Source organism: Plutella xylostella, chromosome 10 (assembly GCF_932276165.1).
Source record: "Plutella xylostella chromosome 10, ilPluXylo3.1, whole genome shotgun sequence".
Lineage (NCBI taxonomy): Eukaryota > Metazoa > Arthropoda > Insecta > Lepidoptera > Plutellidae > Plutella > Plutella xylostella.
The window spans coordinates 8394326-8416081 of record NC_063990.1 but is presented as its reverse complement, the minus strand read 5'-3'; the positions used below and the strand labels follow the sequence as shown (position 1 = coordinate 8416081).

The 21756-nt window shown below is 37.4% G+C and overlaps 2 protein-coding genes across 7 annotated transcripts in view; both read right to left on the bottom strand.

Moving 5' to 3' along the window:
• Positions 1-649: 649 nt before the first annotated feature.
• LOC105381530 (tumor protein p63-regulated gene 1-like protein) lies at positions 650-4498 on the bottom strand. 4 transcript variants are annotated; one of them, XM_011551270.3, is made up of 7 exons: positions 4181-4498; positions 4026-4094; positions 3656-3875; positions 3193-3369; positions 2605-2736; positions 1840-1973; positions 650-1478 (listed from the first exon to the last, which is right to left on the bottom strand). In XM_011551270.3, the coding sequence occupies exons 1-7, from the start codon at positions 4380-4382 to the stop codon at positions 1270-1272; spliced, it is 1143 nt and encodes a 380-aa protein (XP_011549572.2). In that variant the 5' UTR covers positions 4383-4498; the 3' UTR covers positions 650-1269. The 4 variants fall into 4 exon arrangements, with proteins under 4 accessions (XP_011549572.2, XP_011549574.2, XP_011549576.2 ...); XM_011551272.3 differs by having other exon boundaries at positions 2632-2736; XM_011551274.3 differs by lacking the exon at positions 2605-2736 and having other exon boundaries at positions 4181-4496.
• Positions 4499-5826: 1328 nt separating this feature from the next.
• LOC105381531 overlaps positions 5827-21756 on the bottom strand; it is a 31720-nt gene continuing 15790 nt past the window's right edge. The window contains exons 2-11 of one of the 3 annotated variants that reach the window (XM_048623651.1): positions 17268-17333; positions 13709-13847; positions 11241-11371; positions 10172-10281; positions 9377-9522; positions 8543-8750; positions 8201-8245; positions 8040-8093; positions 7356-7472; positions 5827-6294 (exon numbers count right to left, since the gene is read on the bottom strand). In XM_048623651.1, the coding sequence (XP_048479608.1) occupies positions 6177-6294; positions 7356-7472; positions 8040-8093; positions 8201-8245; positions 8543-8750; positions 9377-9522; positions 10172-10281; positions 11241-11371; positions 13709-13847; positions 17268-17333 (1134 nt within the window). In that variant the 3' untranslated portion in view covers positions 5827-6176. The remainder of the gene's footprint in view (positions 6295-7355; positions 7473-8039; positions 8094-8200; positions 8246-8542; positions 8751-9376; positions 9523-10171; positions 10282-11240; positions 11372-13708; positions 13848-17267; positions 17334-21756) is intronic. The other 2 variants (XM_048623653.1, XM_048623654.1) reach the window with 2 other exon arrangements.

Sequence of the window (21756 nt, the reverse complement as noted above, 5' to 3'; positions counted from 1 at the left end):
AAATCTAAATTTTGTTTCCCATTTCTAAATTTCCTTGATTGGCCAATCTTCAATATTTTTTTCTATAATACTGAATTCCTTGCAGCTAAGGCCTGAAATGATCTGAGCAATGCAGTTCAAAAATACCACACATAATGAAAAAAAAAATACCTTATATATATACCTACTAAAATATGAAGCGTCCGTAGTCGAGCGGGCCTCAGTGATCGTAACTGATCGCTGAGGTTAAGCAACAACTGACACGGTCAGCCATTGGATGGGTGACCAATTTCAAGTGGTGCTTTTCTGGACGCTTCCGTGCTTCGGACGGCACGTTAAGCCGTGGGTCCCGCTTCGGCAGCAGTCGTTAAGCCTGGTCAGAGGCCTTCGGGCGGCTTGAAAACATCTGACAGTCGGGTTGCCCACTTACCCGACAACTCTCTCAGCACAAGCTTGCTTGTGTTGGGGTCCACCAACCCGCACTTGGCCAGCGTGGTGGACTAGGCCTAAACCCTTCCTTCATTGGAAGGAGACCCGTGCCCCAGCAGTGGGGACGTAATGGGTCGTGATGATGATGATGAAAATATGTAGTGGTTTTACTTCACACGTGAACAAATATTGATTCAATCATAGTTTTTATACATTATAACATGAAATAAATTAGTAAGTAATCTTCCCGTAACGGTACTTATAGTACCAATTTCCTTTAAAATATTGTGTAATATGCCTTTCATGGAATAGGTAGTGTCTTCTGGAAATCAGACGAAAAAATGCGATGCAGCATCGCACACTACAATGTTATCATGCAGGTATGTCTAGGTATATATATATATTTATATAAGCTTAGTTACACTTTAAGGGTTTATACCACAATCTGTAATTATATTTTAGACAGTGACAGCATGTCTTTTATCCCACAGGTAGCCATTGTGAAACAGGCCCTAAGTAAAACAAAAGAAGACACACGCTTCACAGGTAGCCATTGTGAAACAGACCCTAAGTAAAACAAACGAAGACACACGCTTACGTTCGCATAATCATGCCCGTCCAAACATTTATTCTATGAGCATTAAATTACCCAACTCTTACTGTGTTTAGTACCGAATGTACATTCTACCAATTCCATTCCCCAACTCAAATGATACAAAAAAAAACATTATTCGTATCCTCACTGCGACCTGCAACCTAGCCATTCACTATCCAAAAAATAAATCAAATGATATAAAACAAACCCGTTTGTTTTTCTTCACTGCCAAATCTAGCCATCCACTAACCAACCTAACCTTAAATTTAAAAGCTGAATTTCCCTCTGCACTTGAAGAAGCCCATGCCGGTCTTGTTGTGCAGCAGCGAGGTGACCCCCACGTAGCTCTGGATCACGATCTCCGCGTGCTGGATGCAGCACGAAGACGACTGCATGGCTTCGATGGCGCGCTGGAGTTTCACAGCGAAGGTTTCCATGTCGTATGTCGCGCGCTCTTCTAGGGTCGCGTCGATTGCTGCGAAGGAAATTTAGAGGTGATTGAGAAACGTAGATTATGGATATTTTATGTTATAAATCTGTCTATCAATAATCCAGGCAAGGCAGCAAACAACCAGCGTTATTAAACACTACATCATTTTTTGCAAATTGATCAAGTTTTAATTGATGGAATGGATAGGCGAAGTATCATTGGACATGTTTGCTTAAAAAAGTTTGTCAAACGATGATCAGAGCCATATAGTTCACCTTGAGAAACCGGATTTATCCTTAATATTTGTCCTTAATATTTATCCTTACATAAACGATATATTTTTTGTAAGGCTACTACACATTTCATTGCTTGGTAATTATTTCACGTCACCTATCAGAACACAAACCTTTATGCCAGAATATCGGATGCGACGCGAAGGTGATAAATGGCACATCCTGGCTGAAGGGGTTCCACACGGTCTTCATGGGCAGCGGCTCGCCCTTGTTCCACATGAGCCGCACGCCGCGCAGGTTGCGCTCCCTGTGCATACAAGCGTCAGGGAACTTAGAAATGTAGACCTGCTGCCCCTTGTTATAAAACGAAGACTAAATATAGGTCTGGTTTTGAACCGGTATAGTTCAGAGATTTCATATAAATCAGTAGCCTAAAGCCGGATTACAACCAGAAGTACATTTAGTCTTCGTTTTATAATAAGACGTATGTGTATGGTCTACTTGTAGCAAAATGAATGGCGAATGGCAACTGAATGATAGCAATGATATGTGTACATAATGTACTTAAGTGTATAAAGCACTACTGTCTACAACCTAATTGGTTGAATATTGTAATTTGCACAAAATTTATAGTGCGATACTAATAAATATTATCATGATGTGTAAATTGTTCTTACCTTAGTGTGAGTTAACTGATGGGTTAATGGTTTATCAGTGTGTTATGGATTAATGGCTCTTCATGTTAGTGGTACATATAGTAGTTGTTAGGTATCGTATGATATGAAGAATAGTAAATGTGTTAAACGTGTTAAACCAGAAAAAATAATTATAAAACACTATTAGTAGGTATTAAAAATACAATCTAAAACACGAAGCGGCAAAAAAAAACTTGTAAGAAAGAACAGCGTGAGTCTACAGCAACTCAAGTCTCAAGGTACCTAGGCTGGAAATACTTGGGATCGAACAGTTTAGAGGGCTCGGGCTCCTCCTCTGGGGGCCGGCGGCACAGCCGGTCGATCACGCAGTCCTTCACCACCGTGGTCACGCCCGTCGCGATGCCGTTCAGACGACTATTGTGTGAATTATATTCTATGGTAAGTCATGGGTGATTGGTTTTGCTTATAAAAAAAGTTTTGGGAGATTTATACATATAGCTTTTCCTTATTTTAAAAAAGCTCTTAATCCTTTCACTTTGCCTCAGTTACCCCATGGGTTCCAGGGTAAAGAATGGCCAGATCTGATTCCAATCCATAATATGCATAAATAGAAGGTCATGCCAGTTCAGTCCACCCGTTTAGGGGTCATAGGACAAACAATCTAATTAATTTGGCAATTATGTTATTGGACTTTTTACCTAACCTAACCAATACATGAATGTACTTAAATACAATATATGCAAAACCTGTTTGATTTCAGTGTAAGCCTCTCAGTATGCTCATAGTGTAGAGACTGATCTCCTGTTTGCAGATATGAAGTAAAATAGGTTTTGCTTTTCACAAGGCTAAATGAATGCTGTGACAACTCACGGGACCAAAGAAGATGGTGGGTAAACTAGTTCTCCAATGACAATGGTGTCCAGGTCATCCAGGTAGGTCTTCTTGAAGTCTAGCTGCTTCATGGCAATGAAGTCATACTTGATGGTCATCACTAGCCGAGATGTGAGCAGAACTATCCTCTCCTTCTCATTGTCCCATAGGGTTATTCTAGAAATCAGACAATATGGGAGTCTATAATAGCCAGTTATTGGAGATTAAAGTAGTTTGAAGATAAAAAAAATGGAAGAACTTATTCACAAGGGTTCCATTCCAGTGAGACAGGTACAGGACAGCAGGTAATACAGAATAGAATAGTATTTTCATATTAGGTATATTTTAAGAGCTGCAGTGGATAGTTGCTATCTTATAAAGCTGACCATGATGATGTAGGTAGGTATAGAGATGACAGAAGTTCTATCATATGGAAAAAATATTGTAAGGAACTACAACTTACTCAGTCAGCAACCAAGATCCTAGATACTCTCCATCTTCAGGAAACAATAGAATTGTAATGCACTCTTGTATGGCGGCTTCCACTACACCTTTACGGAATGTGAAAAAGTCTTGAATGTTCTCTTTGTTGAATGGCACATCGTACCGCGGGTACACGGTTGGTGGCTCCTCAGTCGGGTTGGCTCTGGCTTCATTCTGTTCAGCATTGCCTGTTCTAGCATCTGAAATAGTCAAATTAAATGAATATTACTACTGAGAATTTTGCTACTAGTGCTTTAAAAGGTATAAAATTAGATGAATACTGAATTCAAACTGGAATGAAATAAGAACAAAGACAAAGGTACCTACAATCTATTGGAAGGCTCGCTTACCTTTGAAGGTGTTGCGTATGAGCCTTTTGGGGTTGTTTATAACAAATTTAATCATAAGCCAGATTACACCTGCGGATGTTAATGAAGGTGATAAATATCACGATATTTTTGTGGACTTTTCGAATTGATAAGCAGCCTCAGATTTATACACTTACCGGTAACTGATGTAGAAGAAGATGACAAGGAGTTAGCTCCAGATAGAACAGAAGGGTTCGTAGTGTTAGGAGGTCTTACACGACTTAAATTTTCCGAACCTGCATTGCGATTATTATCACCATTGTCGTGGCCACTGTGGTCGGTGGAAAGTTGTAAAGTACCTCCACGAAATTCTAAATCATCTTCATTTATATCACCCATTTTTAGGCTGATCGTTAGCACAATAAAATATTAAATCCGTAGTTTTCCTTCTTTGATAACAAATTCAATAAAACACGGCAAGTGTTATCAAATCAATTGTCAGATTGAGTATTGTTTTTGCACCTTATTTTATGATAATGGTTCTAAATACCTACTAATCTACTATAAATATAAAAAATGTGTAACTGTTGAATATAGCAATTTGTGTTTTTTGCTATACTTATGAAGTTAAGATGGAAAATCTTAAATAGAGAAATGAAAAACAGAACATGAAGTGCAAAAATAAAACTTTGAACATACATTTTTCTTCATACTCGTGCTGCCCTCTAGTTACACAAAAATACACTATAGAAGAAAGTATCTTTACTATTGAATACTAGATGTCACTAGTGTAGCACCACGAAAATGCTGCCATCTAGCGAAAACTTCTGTAACTAAGTTATGTGTTCTATTCGACAACAGATGTCGTTAGTATAGCATTACGATAATGCTGCCATCTAGCAAACACTTCTGTAACTAAGTTATGTATGCTATTCGACAACAGATGTCGTTAGTATAGCATTACGATAGTGCTGCCATCTAGTGATTTCTTCTGTAGCTAAGTTATTTATCCTATTCGACGACAGATGTCGTTAAATTAACTGCAATCTATAAGTTTCAACAAGAACTACATTACTCGGCTAGTGCTACTAGGGCTCAGGATGGCAGTAAAAGTCCAAACAACCAAGTTAGTGTGTAGGCTGTTCCTATCTTCTATTTTATTAGAACCATAAAACCGGTCAAAACTATCTTTCACGGTAGATGGTAACCAATTCGGTATGTTAAGTAAAATTTTTTGATGCTAATTCCAAAACCGTTTCGAGATATTATCTTCTTAATAAGTGTCTCATTCTTAAAAATATAAAATATTCAAGGATTCCGATTATTTTATCAAAAATGAAAATATAATTTGTCCTTCAAGACGCTGCGCAAGGTTAAAGTTTCAACCAAAGAGAATAAAAATGTTCAATTGTTAAATGTCACTTCTGTCAATCTAAAGTGTAAATATTCACAGAGTTACGATCTTGATGACGTCAGCGGCTGCATGGTAGCGAATGACGTCATAAAATCGTCGAAGAGCCGATCTTTAATTATTTTTTATTAAATTAACGAGAGCAGTAAAATAAAAAATATTCAAATTAGTGTCTCAACTTCCAACATACTTCAATTTAAAATTATAAAAACAATCACCATAAAATTACTTAACATACCGAATTATAGAGGATATGACCGTTATAGAGGGTCAATAGGTAGATACTTAGGTAGGTAGCTGCTAGGTATTGTGAAATGGTGGTAGACTAATATTATGACTATAGACATAATTGTAAAATTTTACGTCGAGTAACTAACTAGTTTACACAACATTTTAATTTCATAGTCACTAAAAATTAAAAAGTTAGGAAAGTATATTTAAACATTTATTTATTTCTGTATATAAAATTCTTAGTTGTTATATACAAATCAGTGGATGAGGTGGATATAATACATAGGTAAGTACTGTAAATTTATAGCAATTGCAATGCAAAGACTTTCAACGTATTAAAGTATCAGATATTTCTCGCACATATAGTATGGCACGTAAAGTAATTATTCCTACTTAACTAAGAAAATAATGCTACGACTCACTCAACAACTTTCTAAAATGCAGATGTATCAAATTTAAATGATGTTAAAAACATGTACTACTATCGCCATCTATGTGAATGTTTCGGCGGTTTTTTTCTGTCCAATGGCAACTTCATAGTAGATTCGGTATTAGTAGCAGCGACATCTGTCGGTGGGGCAGCGCGGCGGGTACACTATGCACTGATCCATGCAGTACACATCCGCCCCCTCTCTCCCCTCTATCTCACCTATCGCTTCGCAAACTTGCCTGGAAAATAAAACAATCACTGGGTTATACCATGTTACATCTACATAAAATCTCGACAACGTTTTCATAGGACAATGGTTCTTGGTAGATATAGATACCTACCTACATTATTTTATGATTACAGTTTTCATAACGAGGTGGGTCTCAGTGGAAGCCTATGCGTGAGAAGTTACGTATACATATAAATTTCTTAAAGAAAGTTAAAATATTTAAAGAAAACACAACACAACATGCACTGTCTTATCAGCAAAACAAGAGGTGAAAGAAAGTGCAAACATTGACAACCGCAATGTACACAAGAACTCATCTCGAGAATGCAAATCAGAAAGGCAATCTAACATGTATGTAAAAGGCTTCGGTACACAACTGTCTTCTTATGGATAGCATGGATATGGATACCAACCCAACAAACCTACTCTCGACTTGGCCCTGGGGTTGACGGGGAGTTTTGTTTAATAATTATTATTATTATTTAATTCTTTATTGTACAAATATGTATTACAAATAAAAGTACAAAGGGTGGACTTAATGCTAAATAATGTACTTAAATACAGGCTGTCGGGAAAAAGGGCTAGGTTTAATAATATAGGAATCCCCTTTAAAGAATTCGCGTAAAATGAAGTTCCAAATATTACAAACTCGCAAACAATACGTGTTAATCATCATCAGCCAATGTCAGAGGGCTCCAAACTCTCCCCAAGAACGCCATATCACTCTGTCCTTGGCTTTCCTCACCCCAAAGAACATAAATAAATAAATAAATATGTGGGGACATCTCACGGCCATCCGACCCCAAGCTAGGCAGGACCTGTGTTATGGGTGTCGGACAGCTGATATATCTACACAAATACATAGATAGATAGATACTAAATATAAATATCAACACCCAAGACCCGAGTACAAATATCTGTCTTTAAACAAATATCTGCCCCAGCCGGGAATCGAACCCGGGACCTTCGGCATAGCAGTCAGGGCCACTAACCACTACGCCATTCGAACATCATATCAAGAGGGTCATACATACATATATCACACTTTCCTCAGTCTCAGTGTATACTCACGGGCAAGAGCACAGCGCCTCGGGGCAGTTGGGAGGGTAGCGCAGGCAGTTGGTCTGGCACCAGCTCAGCATGCCCGGCAGGCTGCGGAAGCTGAACGACGGCACGCAGACTTGGTCCCTGTGGACATAGGAACAGAGGTGTTAGTCATGTGGACTGTTCTGTGGTATTAAGTATGATGATGGCATGTCGTCTAAGCAGTCATCGTCATACCAATATTAGATAACGAAATGAGTAAATGAGGTATTAGCACAAATGTACAAAGTATAAAAACTATGGACAGATATACATAGGTATACTCAGGTAGTTTTCTTCAGCATCAAACTTCAACTCAAACTTAACTTACATCGTGTTAGCTTTACATGAGTTCTTATTATCTGCATTATTAGTCACAACACATATTATTTCACAAGGATAATTGGCACACCAACAATGTACAAATAGCAGGGAGGCATACCTAGTGAGTATACTGTATACTCTCGTAGGACACAAAACATTCTATTTAACATCATGGTTAGACACAAACTACAACATAAGTACATAAAAACAAGGTGAAAGTTAGTCACATAATATACATCAGTCGGACACACACACAACACATGTATTATGTACACAAGACACACGACGCCCAATTTGGGGATTCCTTCCACCAGGAGGGACCAAAAGGGGGGTAAATAACAAAAATACCTAATAACTTCATGTGTATTCGCCTCCTCATAGTCAACATCTGATATATCATTGCTGAAAGAGAAAAATCAAATGACATAAAGTTGCTGTTAATTACGCGCAGTGTATAAAACAAATTTTCATATTGCATTTTTTGTAAGTGTATTTACAGTTGATGTTACCTAATTATACGTAACGGTTCTTTCTGCAGGTCTTTTGAGACATCCCTGAAAATTAAAAAGCGTAAAGAAGCATTATAGATTTAAATATAAATACGTATAATAGGTAGGTATAAAAGGAAAAAGAGAAAAGCAGCGGATTTAAACACAAGTTGTTAAATTTTACTTATAGATATAATTATAAGAAGCGTTAGATAGGAAAATTTAGTTTTGCGATAGGTAACAAGAATTATATATCATTTACTGCATTTAAACTAAAGGTATAATATATATAGGAAATTGAAAGTACTAATATGTAGATAAATATAACTGCTTTCAGACAACCAATGCCACCCCAGCCGTTACCTGACGACAAGCGGGAACACATTGGTGGGCATCCTGAGGTCCCTGTAGTACAGCAGGAAGGGATTGTCCCTCCTCAGGTCGCCGGCGAAGGCTGGTGGGAGCCCCCCCGTGCTGGTGACGATGGCCACGTCGGCGCAGTTGCGGAACGTCTCGGAGCGCCCGCAGCCCACGGCTTCTGTGCCGTTCTCGCATACTCCCCACATGTTGCCTGGAACATTGTGTGAGAGGTTAATTAGAATGATCTTCGTCTTATTGATGCGGCACTACGACATTGAAAACGAAAACAAACCGAGCATTTATCGTGAAACTTTTAGGATGAGCTTTGTGAGTCATGTACTTTCGATTTCAGGGTTAATAAAACATACCCTGGAAGGTGTTCGTATGTCAATGATATCTACATGCTTTCACGATGGTATAAAAGAGCATAAACCTTTGTCGGTTCATAAAGAGACTTTCGATCACTACAACTTATCAACAGGTATAGTCTTCTGCAACAGCAGCTATCAGATCTGGTAGGTACCTAAAAAATAAAGGTACCTAAACTTCCCTCACTATATACACTCCCGGGCAATGAAAAGGTTCCACTGAGATAAGCACCAAATTCCTCATAGACGGAAAAGGCTAGCTTAATGACGCCATTTTTGATTAAAGTACATTTATCAGAGAATCAGGATATTACCAGCTAAAAACGGTAATATTTTGCTAAAGTTTTAAATTTAATGTTTGAAAAAATTGGGGTCGTTTGGTGTGGGCATTTTGTGAGTGGAACTATTTCATTGCCCGTGAGTGTATTTTACATCCTGTAGTTTCCACCATTATTCGCGATTCCCTCACCGGTATAGTAAGTCCACTGCATGACGCACTGCGTGCAGGTGACGTAGGGCGGCAGGCGCACCCGGTAGCGGAAGATCTCCTTCTTGGCCGTGTCCAGCGGGATGAGGAACCGGTCCTCGCGAGTACCAGTGATGTATAGCGGGTACCTGGAGGTAAATGAGGTTAGTTTTCATTATTATCAGCAGACAATCTGCTACTGCTGTAAATGGTGACACTAACCGAAAAAGCGTTATTGTAACAAGATTATTGTGACTTAGACGACCGAATGGCGTAGTGGTTAGTGACCCTGACTACTGAGCCGATGGTCCCGGGTTCGATTCCCGGCTGGGGCAGATATTTGTTAAAACACAGATATTTGTTCTCGGGTCTTGGATGTGCCCGTAAAATGGCAATAGGCCCGCCCCCTATTACATTGGGACTAACATAACACTCTGGCGAAAAGTGGGTACAGCAATGCACCTCTGCCTACCCCGCAAGGGAGTACATTAGTACAAGGCGTGATTGCGTGTTTTTTTATTATGACTGAAAACGAATTCCTCGGACTTCGTCATTCCTAAAGTTTTGCGAGTATATATTTACCTAGGTATATGTCTAAATATCAATTAGCACGTAACCAAAAGCCTTCAGGGGCACATAGAAGATCGTACTTAACTGTAACATCATAGTCTTAACTGAAGAAAAGGAGGTGTTTCGGGAGTCCAAAAGTAGTTAGAAAACCTAGCTCTACAGGCATATCTGATGCTTTTTTCAATAGGGCAAAAAACCATAAGGTACCTAAAAATTACAGTCAAATACCTATCGAAGCACTCCTGCGAGGCCTCCTGGCGCGGGTTGTTGTTGGGGCACAGCTTGATCACGAAGGTGCCGAGGTGGTTGGCCGTCAGCTCCACCTCCACCTCGATCTCCTGGAAATGGAACAATTATGGCTTTAGTTTTTATTATTTTGGAATTGCTTAACTCCCTATGACTTTATATCAGACATCATATTTAAGGGGTTTATTGGAAAAACAGCCAGTGTCAATTTCCCCCTATTGTGCAGAAGACACAAAAAATTGTTTACGCATTCTAGACAATTAATGCCTGTTTTTTCGAAATAACCCTCCAAGCATTTTCGGGATTTATGTATAAATCTCTATAATACATAGGCTATTAATTAAGTATATAAATGTAAATAGTTTCTCATCCTAGAGGTACTAACTAATAAAATGTATCAATTTGCGACACCGAAGCGACTACGCAACTTTGCCTTGAGATTATTTACTGATAATTAACTCCCAATAAGCTCAACTTTAAAAGCAACCTTATCGTTTCACTTAATCCGTTTTAAGAGGATTATCCCGAGTGAGTTACCAGCTTGTTATATTCAACTCATCTTGTTGTCATGTAATTTATTCACGCGGTAAAAGCTTGTAAGTTGTACTTACATATGCCACTTGTCGGTGGTTATTTATGTACTAGTACGTATCCAATAAAATGTTAGATTTTATTCATTTTTCTCTTCGTTTTCTTTAATTCTTTTCTCGTTTTTATTGGCTGGGATTGATAGATAGTCTCTAGATAGGAGAATTACTGTAACCTTACAAAAAAATAATTAAACGAGAGCGTTTAAAAGTTAAATACTAGAGGCGCCAAAGCTCAGCAGCACTCCAAAATTGGAGTGATAAGTAAGTACTTAGATTTTTATGGGAAAACTTTTTATAGAATTTTCCTTGACAGTTTATTAGCTGCAGTGTGTATAGACAACCCATTTAACGCCTACATTCGTTTATCAAAATCTGTTTTCGATACATCTCATATTTATATGGCTGGATTACATTTTTGGGAAACGTACAGGATGCTCCAGTGATTACAGAAATGTACCAACCTGTCCCACAGCGTAGTGCCTGGTCAGGATGCCCTTCCCGTACATGCCGCCCGCCTCGTGCGGTCGCGGCTCCGAGATGTGGTCCGCGTCGCCGCACACGCCGCATCGGCCCTTGTTCTGCTCCCACTGGACTGCAAGCAATACAAGTTGTTACATCGGAAGAGGGGAAGTGAAATAGATGATAATCACATGAAGTACACGTGGTAATAGAAGGATAGAACGCACTGCACTGCAAGTAACACGAGTTGTTATAGGGGAAGTGACGAGATAATAGAGAGAAGGAGTAGAACCCACTGGACTGCAACCAGCAAGAGTCATTATAGGGGAAGAGGACGAGTGAAATACACTAACGAGCAGTGAAAAAGTTCAAACAGCCATTGTTGTTCCATCATCATCAGCCAATAATCATGCATCCACGGCTGGACATAGGCCTCTCCAAAGGAGCGCCACACAACACTCGGTCCTCAGCCAGCTCATCAAGCCACTACCGGCTATGTACCCGCCTAAGGTCGTCGGTTCAGTGATGATGTTCCATATGTCACTGGAACTTTTTAATTGCTCGTGAGTACAAGTTAAGCAGGGAGAAAAGTACAGGATATTCGACGCTGTTAGAATTGATCAACATTATCTAGAGATATTGCTGAGTAAAATTTGGTGTAAGTATGTCTATTTACCGATCATTATCATTATAATTTATCAGCCCCCATTAATCGCACTCTGCTGGACATAATGCAAAAATATCCAATGGCTGAAAGATATATTTCGATTGTTGTGATGTGATGAAAACAAATAAGTTGATTCGTACCTACTTAAATAAACAGGTTTAGTAAAAAATATAGTAAGTGGTTTTGAATTAAATATGCATCAATAATGTAGGTATATTTCTAATTTAAGAACTAAACCGAGCCGTTGGTCTTTTATTATTTAAACCCAGCGGCGAAATAAATCTTGTCACGAACCAATTCATAGATTTATGGCACTTTTATCGTCCTAAAGTTAAAGTGGTGTTCTCGGCCAGCGAACTTTAAATGTAGCAAAACAAATTGAAGATTTAGGTAGGTACATGTGACAAAGTATATTCTTACTTTTATGTATAGGCTCGTGATATTAGTGACAATGGGACCTTGGAGGCCGAGAAAGGTTAATCAACCTGTATATTCAGATTGGGGGCAACGCACGCGCATATATTAGGCTGATTTTGCTCAAAAGCTGTTTGTTGTCTAAATGTGTTGAGGACAGAAATACGATTATGTACTTATCAGATGACAATGAGATGTTTTCCTTACTTCGATCAATAAAACAGCGTGAAATTATATGGTGTTTGGTTCTTAATAAATAAGGGAAAATACACAAGTTTCTGGACTAAGCTGATTAAGATTTATACCTATAGTTTGTCGTAATATATAGTAAATGACAGACCTCATAGTTCATGTCTATAGTGGCATATCCAACGCTATGTTTCTTTGGGAAAGCTGTTCAGTTTTACCAATAGATGTGGTTATTTGTATAGAAACATGTCGTTCATCTGTATATACTTAACATGTGTGCAGTTTTAAGATGACAATAAACGATACTACTTACTCGTATTTATAAAATTAATTCTTACTGAACTTACTTCGTTGAACTCTTTTGTATGGGAATTTAATAGAACTTTCTTCGTTGAATTCTTTTGTATGGGATTATTTTATGTTGTAACTTGTTTCATTATTAGATAAATTATATTGTATACAGTTATAGTGTATGTCGTTGTAAATATATTATGGGTCTAGTTTTGATATTGATTATCCCAAGAGATTCCATATTATGTTCTTCGCTTTTCATGAAGAACATAATATGGAAGAAGGTACTGAAGGGCTAGCACAATGCGCTATTAAGAGGTGTCAAAAGTTCTCCGTCGCGCTCGATCTTGAAGCTGCGCGATGTGAGTGAGCGCGACTAAACTTTTAAGCTAAACTTTTGTCACGTCTTAATCACGGTGCGCCGTGTTAGCTTTTCTGTGAAGTACTGACCGGCGTACCCCCCGCAGAACACCTCATTGGGATAGGTAAGAAGAGGTAGCGCTGCAAAGAGCTGACTGCCAACCTCCAATGATGGAGAGGCACTATAAGAAGAAGAAGAAGAGGTACTGACTACTATATACTTATTACAGAAGGGGTACCGAACTACTGTCGGGTACATTACAGAAGGCATACTGAACTACTACCGGGTATATTACAGAAGGGGGTAACTGAACTACTGCCGGGTATATTACAGAAGGGGTGCTACTGCCAGAGGTATACTGCAGAAGGGGTACTGTCGTGTACATCACAGAAAGGGTACTGACCGGCGTACCCACCGCAGAATAGCTCGTGAAGATTGGCTGAGCTAAAAGAGCTGCTAAACTACTACTGGAAGCTATTTGGGATGGCGGGTATTTTACAGAAGGGGTAATAAACTACTGCCGGGTGCATCACAGAAGGGATACTGACCGGCGTACCCGCCGCAGAACAGCTCGTTGTCGTTGTAGTTGACGGGGTTGGGGAAGCCGAAGCGCCACATGGAGTTGCGCGCCGGCGGGTCCATGAGCCGCCCGTGCCCCTCCGCGCCGTGCCGCCCGCCGCCCAGCATCTGCAAGTTTATAAATATGTACATACATATTTGTATAAATGTGCTCACGACTGTAATCTGAACTTTTAATTTATTCAGTTTCGGGGTTATAATATAAATTTACATTTAACTAATGAAGCCTAACCTAATTGTAAATAAAATTATGAAAACTGAACATAAAATTTTACAAATTCAAAGTATTCGCCTCAAGCTTAATCTAACTAGTCAATCTAAGTAGTACTTGAGTAAAATTAAGAGTAAGAAACAAAATAAATAAACAGACTTGGTATCTCACAACTTTTAACGGTTGAGTTGCAAGTAATGTTTTTGATGGCATCGTATGTATACCTACTACCTATATGAATCTCGCTCAAAAAAGCGGTTTCATAGTAAGGTATACTCACAATTACTTATACAATTTAATTCTAGTCTATAGGTACGGTGGCCTGCGCCTAAAAGTATACAGGCGGCGATTTTAAAATAGCGATCTCAAGCTCACATGCTGCTCAAGCACATCCACATAAACACCACTGCTACACACATCACACACAACACATCCCCGGATTTATAACAGATGTAGCTGGTCCCTTCATCATCAGGGATCGCTATTTTAAAAACTCCGCCTGTATACTTTTAGGCGCAGGCCACCGTACATAGATGGTAGTTTATTAGATCCTCTAAAATCCTTGACATTCAACATGATATCTCATAGTCACAGGACAGGATAGAGTGAAGTGTTTTTCTAACTCCTTTATTACATTGTTATTAAATTGTAGTGGTAAAAAACCTAAATGTCACTTGTTCTGGAATCAATCAAACCGATACATAACTTGTTCATCGATCTTGCCATCGATGTCTGTACCCATGTTTAAAATGAATCGTTAGTGTTCTTTTATTTTGTATCGAATTTATATTTCTACCTGGCCCTGTAGCACGGGACGCTATTAAGACGTGACAAACGTTCTCCATCGCGCTCGCTCTCGAGGCTGCGCGATGTGACTGAGCGCGATGCAAAACTCTTGTCACGTCTTAAATGCGCCCCATACTAGCCCTTCTGAACTGACCTGGGTGACTAGGCAGAGCTTTCAAATAATGTTTAGTAGAAAAACTTTCCTACTTATAGAATTATGATAGGACAAGCATCTCATACTTTATTTACTTTGTAATGAAGGTACTTAGATGAATCATTGTTGATATAATATCAACAATAATTCTTGAATCATGATTTTATGTCTAAGTACTTTCATCGCTGTGTTTTGAAAAAAATCACATTTCACAGATGTGTTTTGAACTTTCAATAATTTTTGACTGCCTCGACGTAGTGATTGACGGTTTTGATATCATTGTTTAGCTTATTTCAAATACTTTTTATTAAAAACATAAAAATACCATCAAAGCGGGGCTATTTTCAAAGTTATTCAAGTAAATGTAATTTTTTGCTGTTTCTTTGTCATAAAAACTAGATTAGGTGCTTGTATTGGTATTTTATGTAACTTTTTAGCAGTTGTGCATATTTTTATTGGATAGAGATAAAGATAAAAAGATAAAAGATAAAATACTCTTTATTGCACACAAAAAGAAACAGTATTACAAACATGAACAGAAAATAAATAGCACAAACGGCGGCCTTATTACTAAAAGTAATCTCTTCCAGACAACCAAATTGAAAGGACATAGAAATAATGAAAAAGGGTAGCGTGTGAAAATAAGAGATATTTATAAACTACATTAATATAAAGTATAAACGATACCTACATATAATAATATATAAAACCTACATAGTTTATAATAAATATATACCTATATATTCTATAATAATACATAAATATTATTAAAAATAAATAAATAATTGCTGGTGCATTCTAATCAGGATAAGATAAATTTAAGTAGTGCTGTCGGAGCTTGTTTTTGAAGGATGGTAGAGAGGGTGCGAGTCTGATTTCAATGGGCAGATCGTTCCATAATTTAACAGCCTGAAATGTGAATGAGCCCTCATAAAACACAGTTGTGCAAGATGGAACATGAAGGCGAAGGTTATGAGATGAACGTAGTGAGCGGCTATGTGTAGAGCATCTCAACTCAAAACGCTCCTTAAGGTATGTTGGGGAACAAGGATTGAACAGTACCGAATAAAGTAGTGAAAGTATGTGAGTATTCCGTCGAAGGCGAATTGGGAGCCACTTGAGTTTTTGTCGGAATACAGATACATGATCATATTTTCTTAAGCCAAATATGAATCGTATGCAGTAATTTTGAAGACGCTCAAGCTTATTAAGTTGCTCCTCAGTGAGATCAAGATAGCTGGCATCGGCGTAGTCAAGAACGGGAAGAAGGAGTGATTGAGCTAAAGCAATTTTGGTGGAGGTAGGAAGGAAATTGCGTAGTCTTCGAAGTGATCCCCCTGATGCAAACATCCTCCGGCTAACCGCCTCCAGCTGAGGACTCCATGTCATAAACTTGTCAAAAATTACGCCAAGATTCCTGACTGTATCACTATAAGGTACATGAACCCCGTCAAAATAAATTGGCGGCACCATCCGAAGAAAATTGTTATTCATTAACCTAGAACTTCCGATGAGGATAACTTGGGTTTTCTTCGGATTGACCATAAGGCCATGGTGTTTACTCCAGTCTACGATTTTAGTCAGGTCAGTGTTCATAAAATTAACTGCTTCAGCTATATCAGAAGGAGAAGCATGTGTATAAATCTGTAGATCGTCTGCATAAAGATGGTAGGAAGAAATAAGTTTGTTAGAAATGGTAATAGAGATGACTTTTTGCGGATAAAATCATTTTATTTCATGTCCGTAGGGCGTTTAAATCTCGAGATATGTTTTTTTAATGAAAACTAAGTATCTAAAACTTTAAAATGGCCGCCATTTCTAGAATATTGAGATTTGACCCCACATATGGGGGTGTTTTCTCGATGAAATCACTCGTAGAATACACCCTTAAAGTTTGTTGGGTTCGAAAAACAACAAATTGTAGATGTACGTACTTATGATTTAAAAACGACCATACGTAGGCCCTCTTGTTTTTACAACGATTTTCCGATTCAAATTGTAATGACTAAATGTTTCTTCGTTATAACCCGACAGCTCTTAGTACACTGTCCAAATGCGCATGTCTCACATTAAATTAGGAATTAAAATAACCCTCTCGGTGGGTGCTGCACTGCACCCTCTCTTACCCATCAACATCATCATCAGCCAGTAATGAACCACTGCTGGACATGTGCCTCTCCCAAGGACCGCCAGAACACTCGGTCTTCGGCCGTCCTCATCCAACCACTACCGGCTACCTGCCTAAGGACGTCCAGCGGGCAGGAGGGCGTCCCACGCTGCGTTTGCCTGTTCGTGGTCTCCACTCGAGAACTCCTAGACAATAGTAAGTAAATAAGGCCCTAATTATGAATCTTACAGTGGTGAGCAACATACATACTTGTAGCAGGAAGATCCAGCAGGTGAGGAACGAGGTGCGGGGGGTGGAGTAGCGCCGCAGCTCCATCTGGAAACACAAACAAAAATTATCAATATGAATACCAATAATGAATAATACCCATATAATATACTTGTATAGGTACGTTATGTATACTTAGATCATACAAAATGATGCAAAGTAAGCTTAGGATGGACGGCCTCTAGCTATGAATTATTTTAAAATGAGTGAAGCGATGTTATTTTTAATTCATCTTTGGTGAATAAAGTTGCACTAGCAAAGTGTAAAGTAATATAAATTAATAAAGACAGCTTATTGATAAAGTTTTCTCGTACGTACCTAGTTAATAGTTTTAACTTTACAAACAAAAATTAAGTAAAATTTCTGCGAAAAGCATGTATGTAAACAACTAAGGAAGTAAAATGTATAATTAAGGATGCTGCAACTGTGTATTGACACAGGTCACGGTACAAAATTACACGATAAGTATTTTAGCCCATTACATTCACACATATTATTTATGTTTACCATCAAATGGATATAAGTATGAGAAAGTATTACAGCGTACATTTTGAACTTATTTTACTGTTTCAACGTTTTTTTTTAGCTGTGTTACGTTTATTGTGTTGAAATGGAGCATACTCGTAATAAATATCATACGAGTAAAATGAATTAATCCTAATTTCAATAATACAAAGTGGTTACCGTATATATTCGATACAATTTTATTCCTTGATACTTTGTATATTTATTTTTACCATCTTATATCTTAGAACTACTTAAGTCAATGCACACTGCAGAGGATAATTATAAATAAATAATAAATTAATAAATATGTGGGGACATCTCACACACGGCCATCCGACCCCAAGCTAGGCAGAACCTGTGTTATGGGTGTCGGACAGCTGATATATCTACACAAATACATAGATAGATAGATACTAAATATAAATATCAACACCCAAGACCCGAGTACAAATATCTGTCTTTAAACAAATATCTGCCCCAGCCGGGAATCGAACCCGGGACCTTCGGCGAAGCAGTCAGGGCCACTAACCACTACGCCATTCGACCGCCTAACTATATTAAGTAGGTATCTCATACAAAAACGTACATGCAATATTTTACACCTAAAGATATTCGTCATAACAACGTGGTGGGTCAATATCACAAAAAAACTTAATAATTGGACTTGTGTTACAGCACTCAAAATTGATTAGTTTCGGTACTTATTGAGAATCACGAAAATTTGCATACAATAACATTGATTTGACATCTCCGCATGCCTTTTTTCTCGTGAATTGGAACAAAATAGTTACTTAGGTAATTATTAAAATGTAAGTAACTATAGTATAACAAAAATGGATTAAATATAAGGGGCTAAGTTTAAAAGTTAATTAAATTCTTTAGCAATATCGACATATTCCTACACAGTACTAAATTCGCATTCAAGACGAAGATTCTAAATCAAATAACCGAAAGTAGTGAAGTAAATAAGGCCAATTAATTAATACATAAAACTGCAATCAAACATCTTAACTAGGGGACTCCACTATATCTTTATATATTTTATAATTTAAGCATGTGTTACTTAAAACTTATAAAGTTATGTTTGTGTATGTAAACATATGTATACCATATTATTATCTATGTAGGTATTTCTTAAGAAAATATTTATTTATATATTTATTTGTGTATCTATCTTATCTTATTATTTATTCCACAAATTAGGATAAACTTGATAAATTTCAGTTCATAATCTACAGTATGTAATTAGTATTAATTTAACTTAATTGAGTACTTTTGTGTGCACCATTGTTTCGTAGTATATGAAGGAAAATTTGTAATTTGCCTTACTATTTAAACATGTTAGTATATAAGCTGTTGTTGTTTACGCTGTAAATTTTCTTAATAAATAAAATAAAATAAAATAAAAAGGTACTTTTCACCTGTCCAAAATTGCTTAAGAAACGAGTGTGCTAAGAAAGTCGAGAAATTCCTCAAAAAATAAAATATATTCATGATAGGCATGGAAAAAGTAAAAAAGACACAAAGTTTCTCCGAAATATCGCTGAGATATTGTTGTTTGGTATAATAGCAAGTTGAATAATTTCATGATAATTATAGCTAATTATGTAGGTACCTACCTACATTATGGTGACGAATGACTTAGTGACAGCATGGAGCTTCCGTAGGCGTCGCGGTCAAAGCACGCTCGGCCTTGACAGTCACCTCTTGCGCGCGCATGCGGATAGCTTAAAAAGTGTTATGAGCTCTACGCTCTACATATATTGTGATTCGCTCTCGTTACGTCATTATTTAAGAGCATAATATAATACTTATAAACAAGGATATAAGTACATCCATTGTAGCTGTAGCTCCATGCAGCCGGGAAAATACTGGAGATTCTCCGCTTTACCCTTATAAATTCTACATGTTTATAATGGTTTTTTGATGATTTGTCAATCATAACCAGGATGAGCCTTGAAATTATTAAGAATTTTGCTTGCAGGCAAACACATGCATTATTTATTTGCGACAATAAATATAATAGCAGCGACATTACATCAATCAACCGGCGTATTTTTCATATGTTATCGACCATTTAGGAACGCGGCGTTCGGAAATCAACATCGATTCCGTTTAAAAATGATAAATTCGAGTGCAAACATACTGAATCGATTGCATCTGTCTTTGGTGTACCCATAAGAATCGAGCCTTATAAGTGTAATCGAATAAATTATCGACTCCATTTAAGAAACGCTCCTGAGGTTGGAATTTCGGAAAATAAATTGGGCCCCATTATTCTTGTTCGGTTAACAATATTTCGCTGCTGACAGTTGCGATGCGACACCCCGTTTACATTTTTATTCAATTATCGCAACGGCCTTTTTGAGTTTATCCTGTATTTTTGGGCAAAAAGTCGGAAAAACTTGATGTTGGTACACGGCGCGGCGGCGGCGTAGTAAAAGTAAAAACGGAATCGAGTTTTTATTACCGAAATTATATACGAAATATATGTATAATTGTATATACCATTTTACAATATTTCCATAAAAAGAGAATTCAAGTTCAAGTTCAATTCAATTTAATCATTTCAAAATTTACAACTCAATAAATTATGTAAAAAGTAGATTGATTCATTTAACAGGTTCAAACTAATTAAAAATACGAGTATTCCAAATGCGTAACTTGAAAACAGTGGAGCTCTTTTTATGAACTAAAAAAATCATGTTGATAGCATTCTAACATGATATTAGATGGAGGGACTTTTGATCATAGCACTAAAGATAATTGACATTTTCCCACCCTGTAGGGTACTTATACATATACCTATCCTAATTGTTCTCATTCATGTTTGTAACTTGTTTGTAGTTGTAAGACGTAAATAGTCAATTATTGTCAATACCTTAAGTTCATCTCTGGGCTGGCATATTAGCTTCAGCATTATTATTAGCGATGTTCATAGGAGTCAACTGAGTCAAGCTGACAACCGGCCCTGACATTCATAGTCCAGTTACCACCTTACCACTTTTACTATACTATCAACACGAGGGAAATACACCCCTGTGTTAGTAACATTATGGTCGAAGTTAGGTGGATGTAAGGAGCTGGAGGCTTGGCAGGGGCTCGTCCAATGATTGCCTTATCTGTACAAAAACAGACCAAACCCTGGAAAATGTGGTTTGCTACGCAGCCTGCAGGTACATAAGTTATTAATTTGTAGGTATAAATGACAATAAAATTCATTATTACGTTTATGTACCTACCTACTTTACAATGTAAACAGGAAGATATTCAGACAGGACATTGACTTTTCAGTCCATTTACAATGGAACCTGTTTGCTCTGTTTTGAAACTTCAGTCATGGCCAAGGTCAGATTTATTTATTGATAATGTTATTGATTACGGACAATGTAAGTATACCTTCATCTACATGAAGGTACTTCACCTATATCCTTACATAAATTTCTATCGATTAGCTTGATATAGTAATTATCTCCCATTTTCTATCCAATAAAGACTTAACGTACAAGATGTAAGCGAAACATAATAGTAATTTTAGAAACAAATACCTAATATATATAAAATAAAACATTATTGGCCAAATATGGAAAACCCAGAAAAGATAAAGAATAAATCGCATTTAACAATATAAAAGCACGTGTTTAGCCTATTTGTATCAATTGAAGGCGTGCTTTGATTTTTATCGTTATTTAAAATCTGTGCCGAGTTTGTAGAATACAAATATCCTTTTAATGTTAAAACAAAACAACAGATGTAACAATAAACATTAACTTTCCTTAGAATTTGCAACAACTAGACAAGTTCACTCGGGATTCACTTTCAAAGGTAATGTCATCGTCAGTCAACACACGTCCATTACTGGATTCGAAATAATATGGCTAATACCATAATACTATAGAAGTTAATACATAAGTACGTTGTAAAATTGTAAATAGTAGATTGGGAAGGCAATAGAGGGGTTGGG

What these genes read in the sequence shown, in the direction of transcription:
- LOC105381530 (XM_011551270.3), bottom strand. Translation starts at nt 4,382, where the DNA reads ATGGGTGATATAAATGAAGATGATTTAGAATTTCGTGGAGGTACTTTA. An exon ending in CCCAAGTATTTCCAGCCTAG is followed by an intron (nt 1,974 to 2,604) that starts GTACCTTGAGAC and finishes TTGTATGCACAG; the next exon opens with GGAGCGCAACCTGCGCGGCG. An exon ending in TCCGATATTCTGGCATAAAG is followed by an intron (nt 1,479 to 1,839) that starts GTTTGTGTTCTG and finishes TTTCCTTCGCAG; the next exon opens with CAATCGACGCGACCCTAGAA.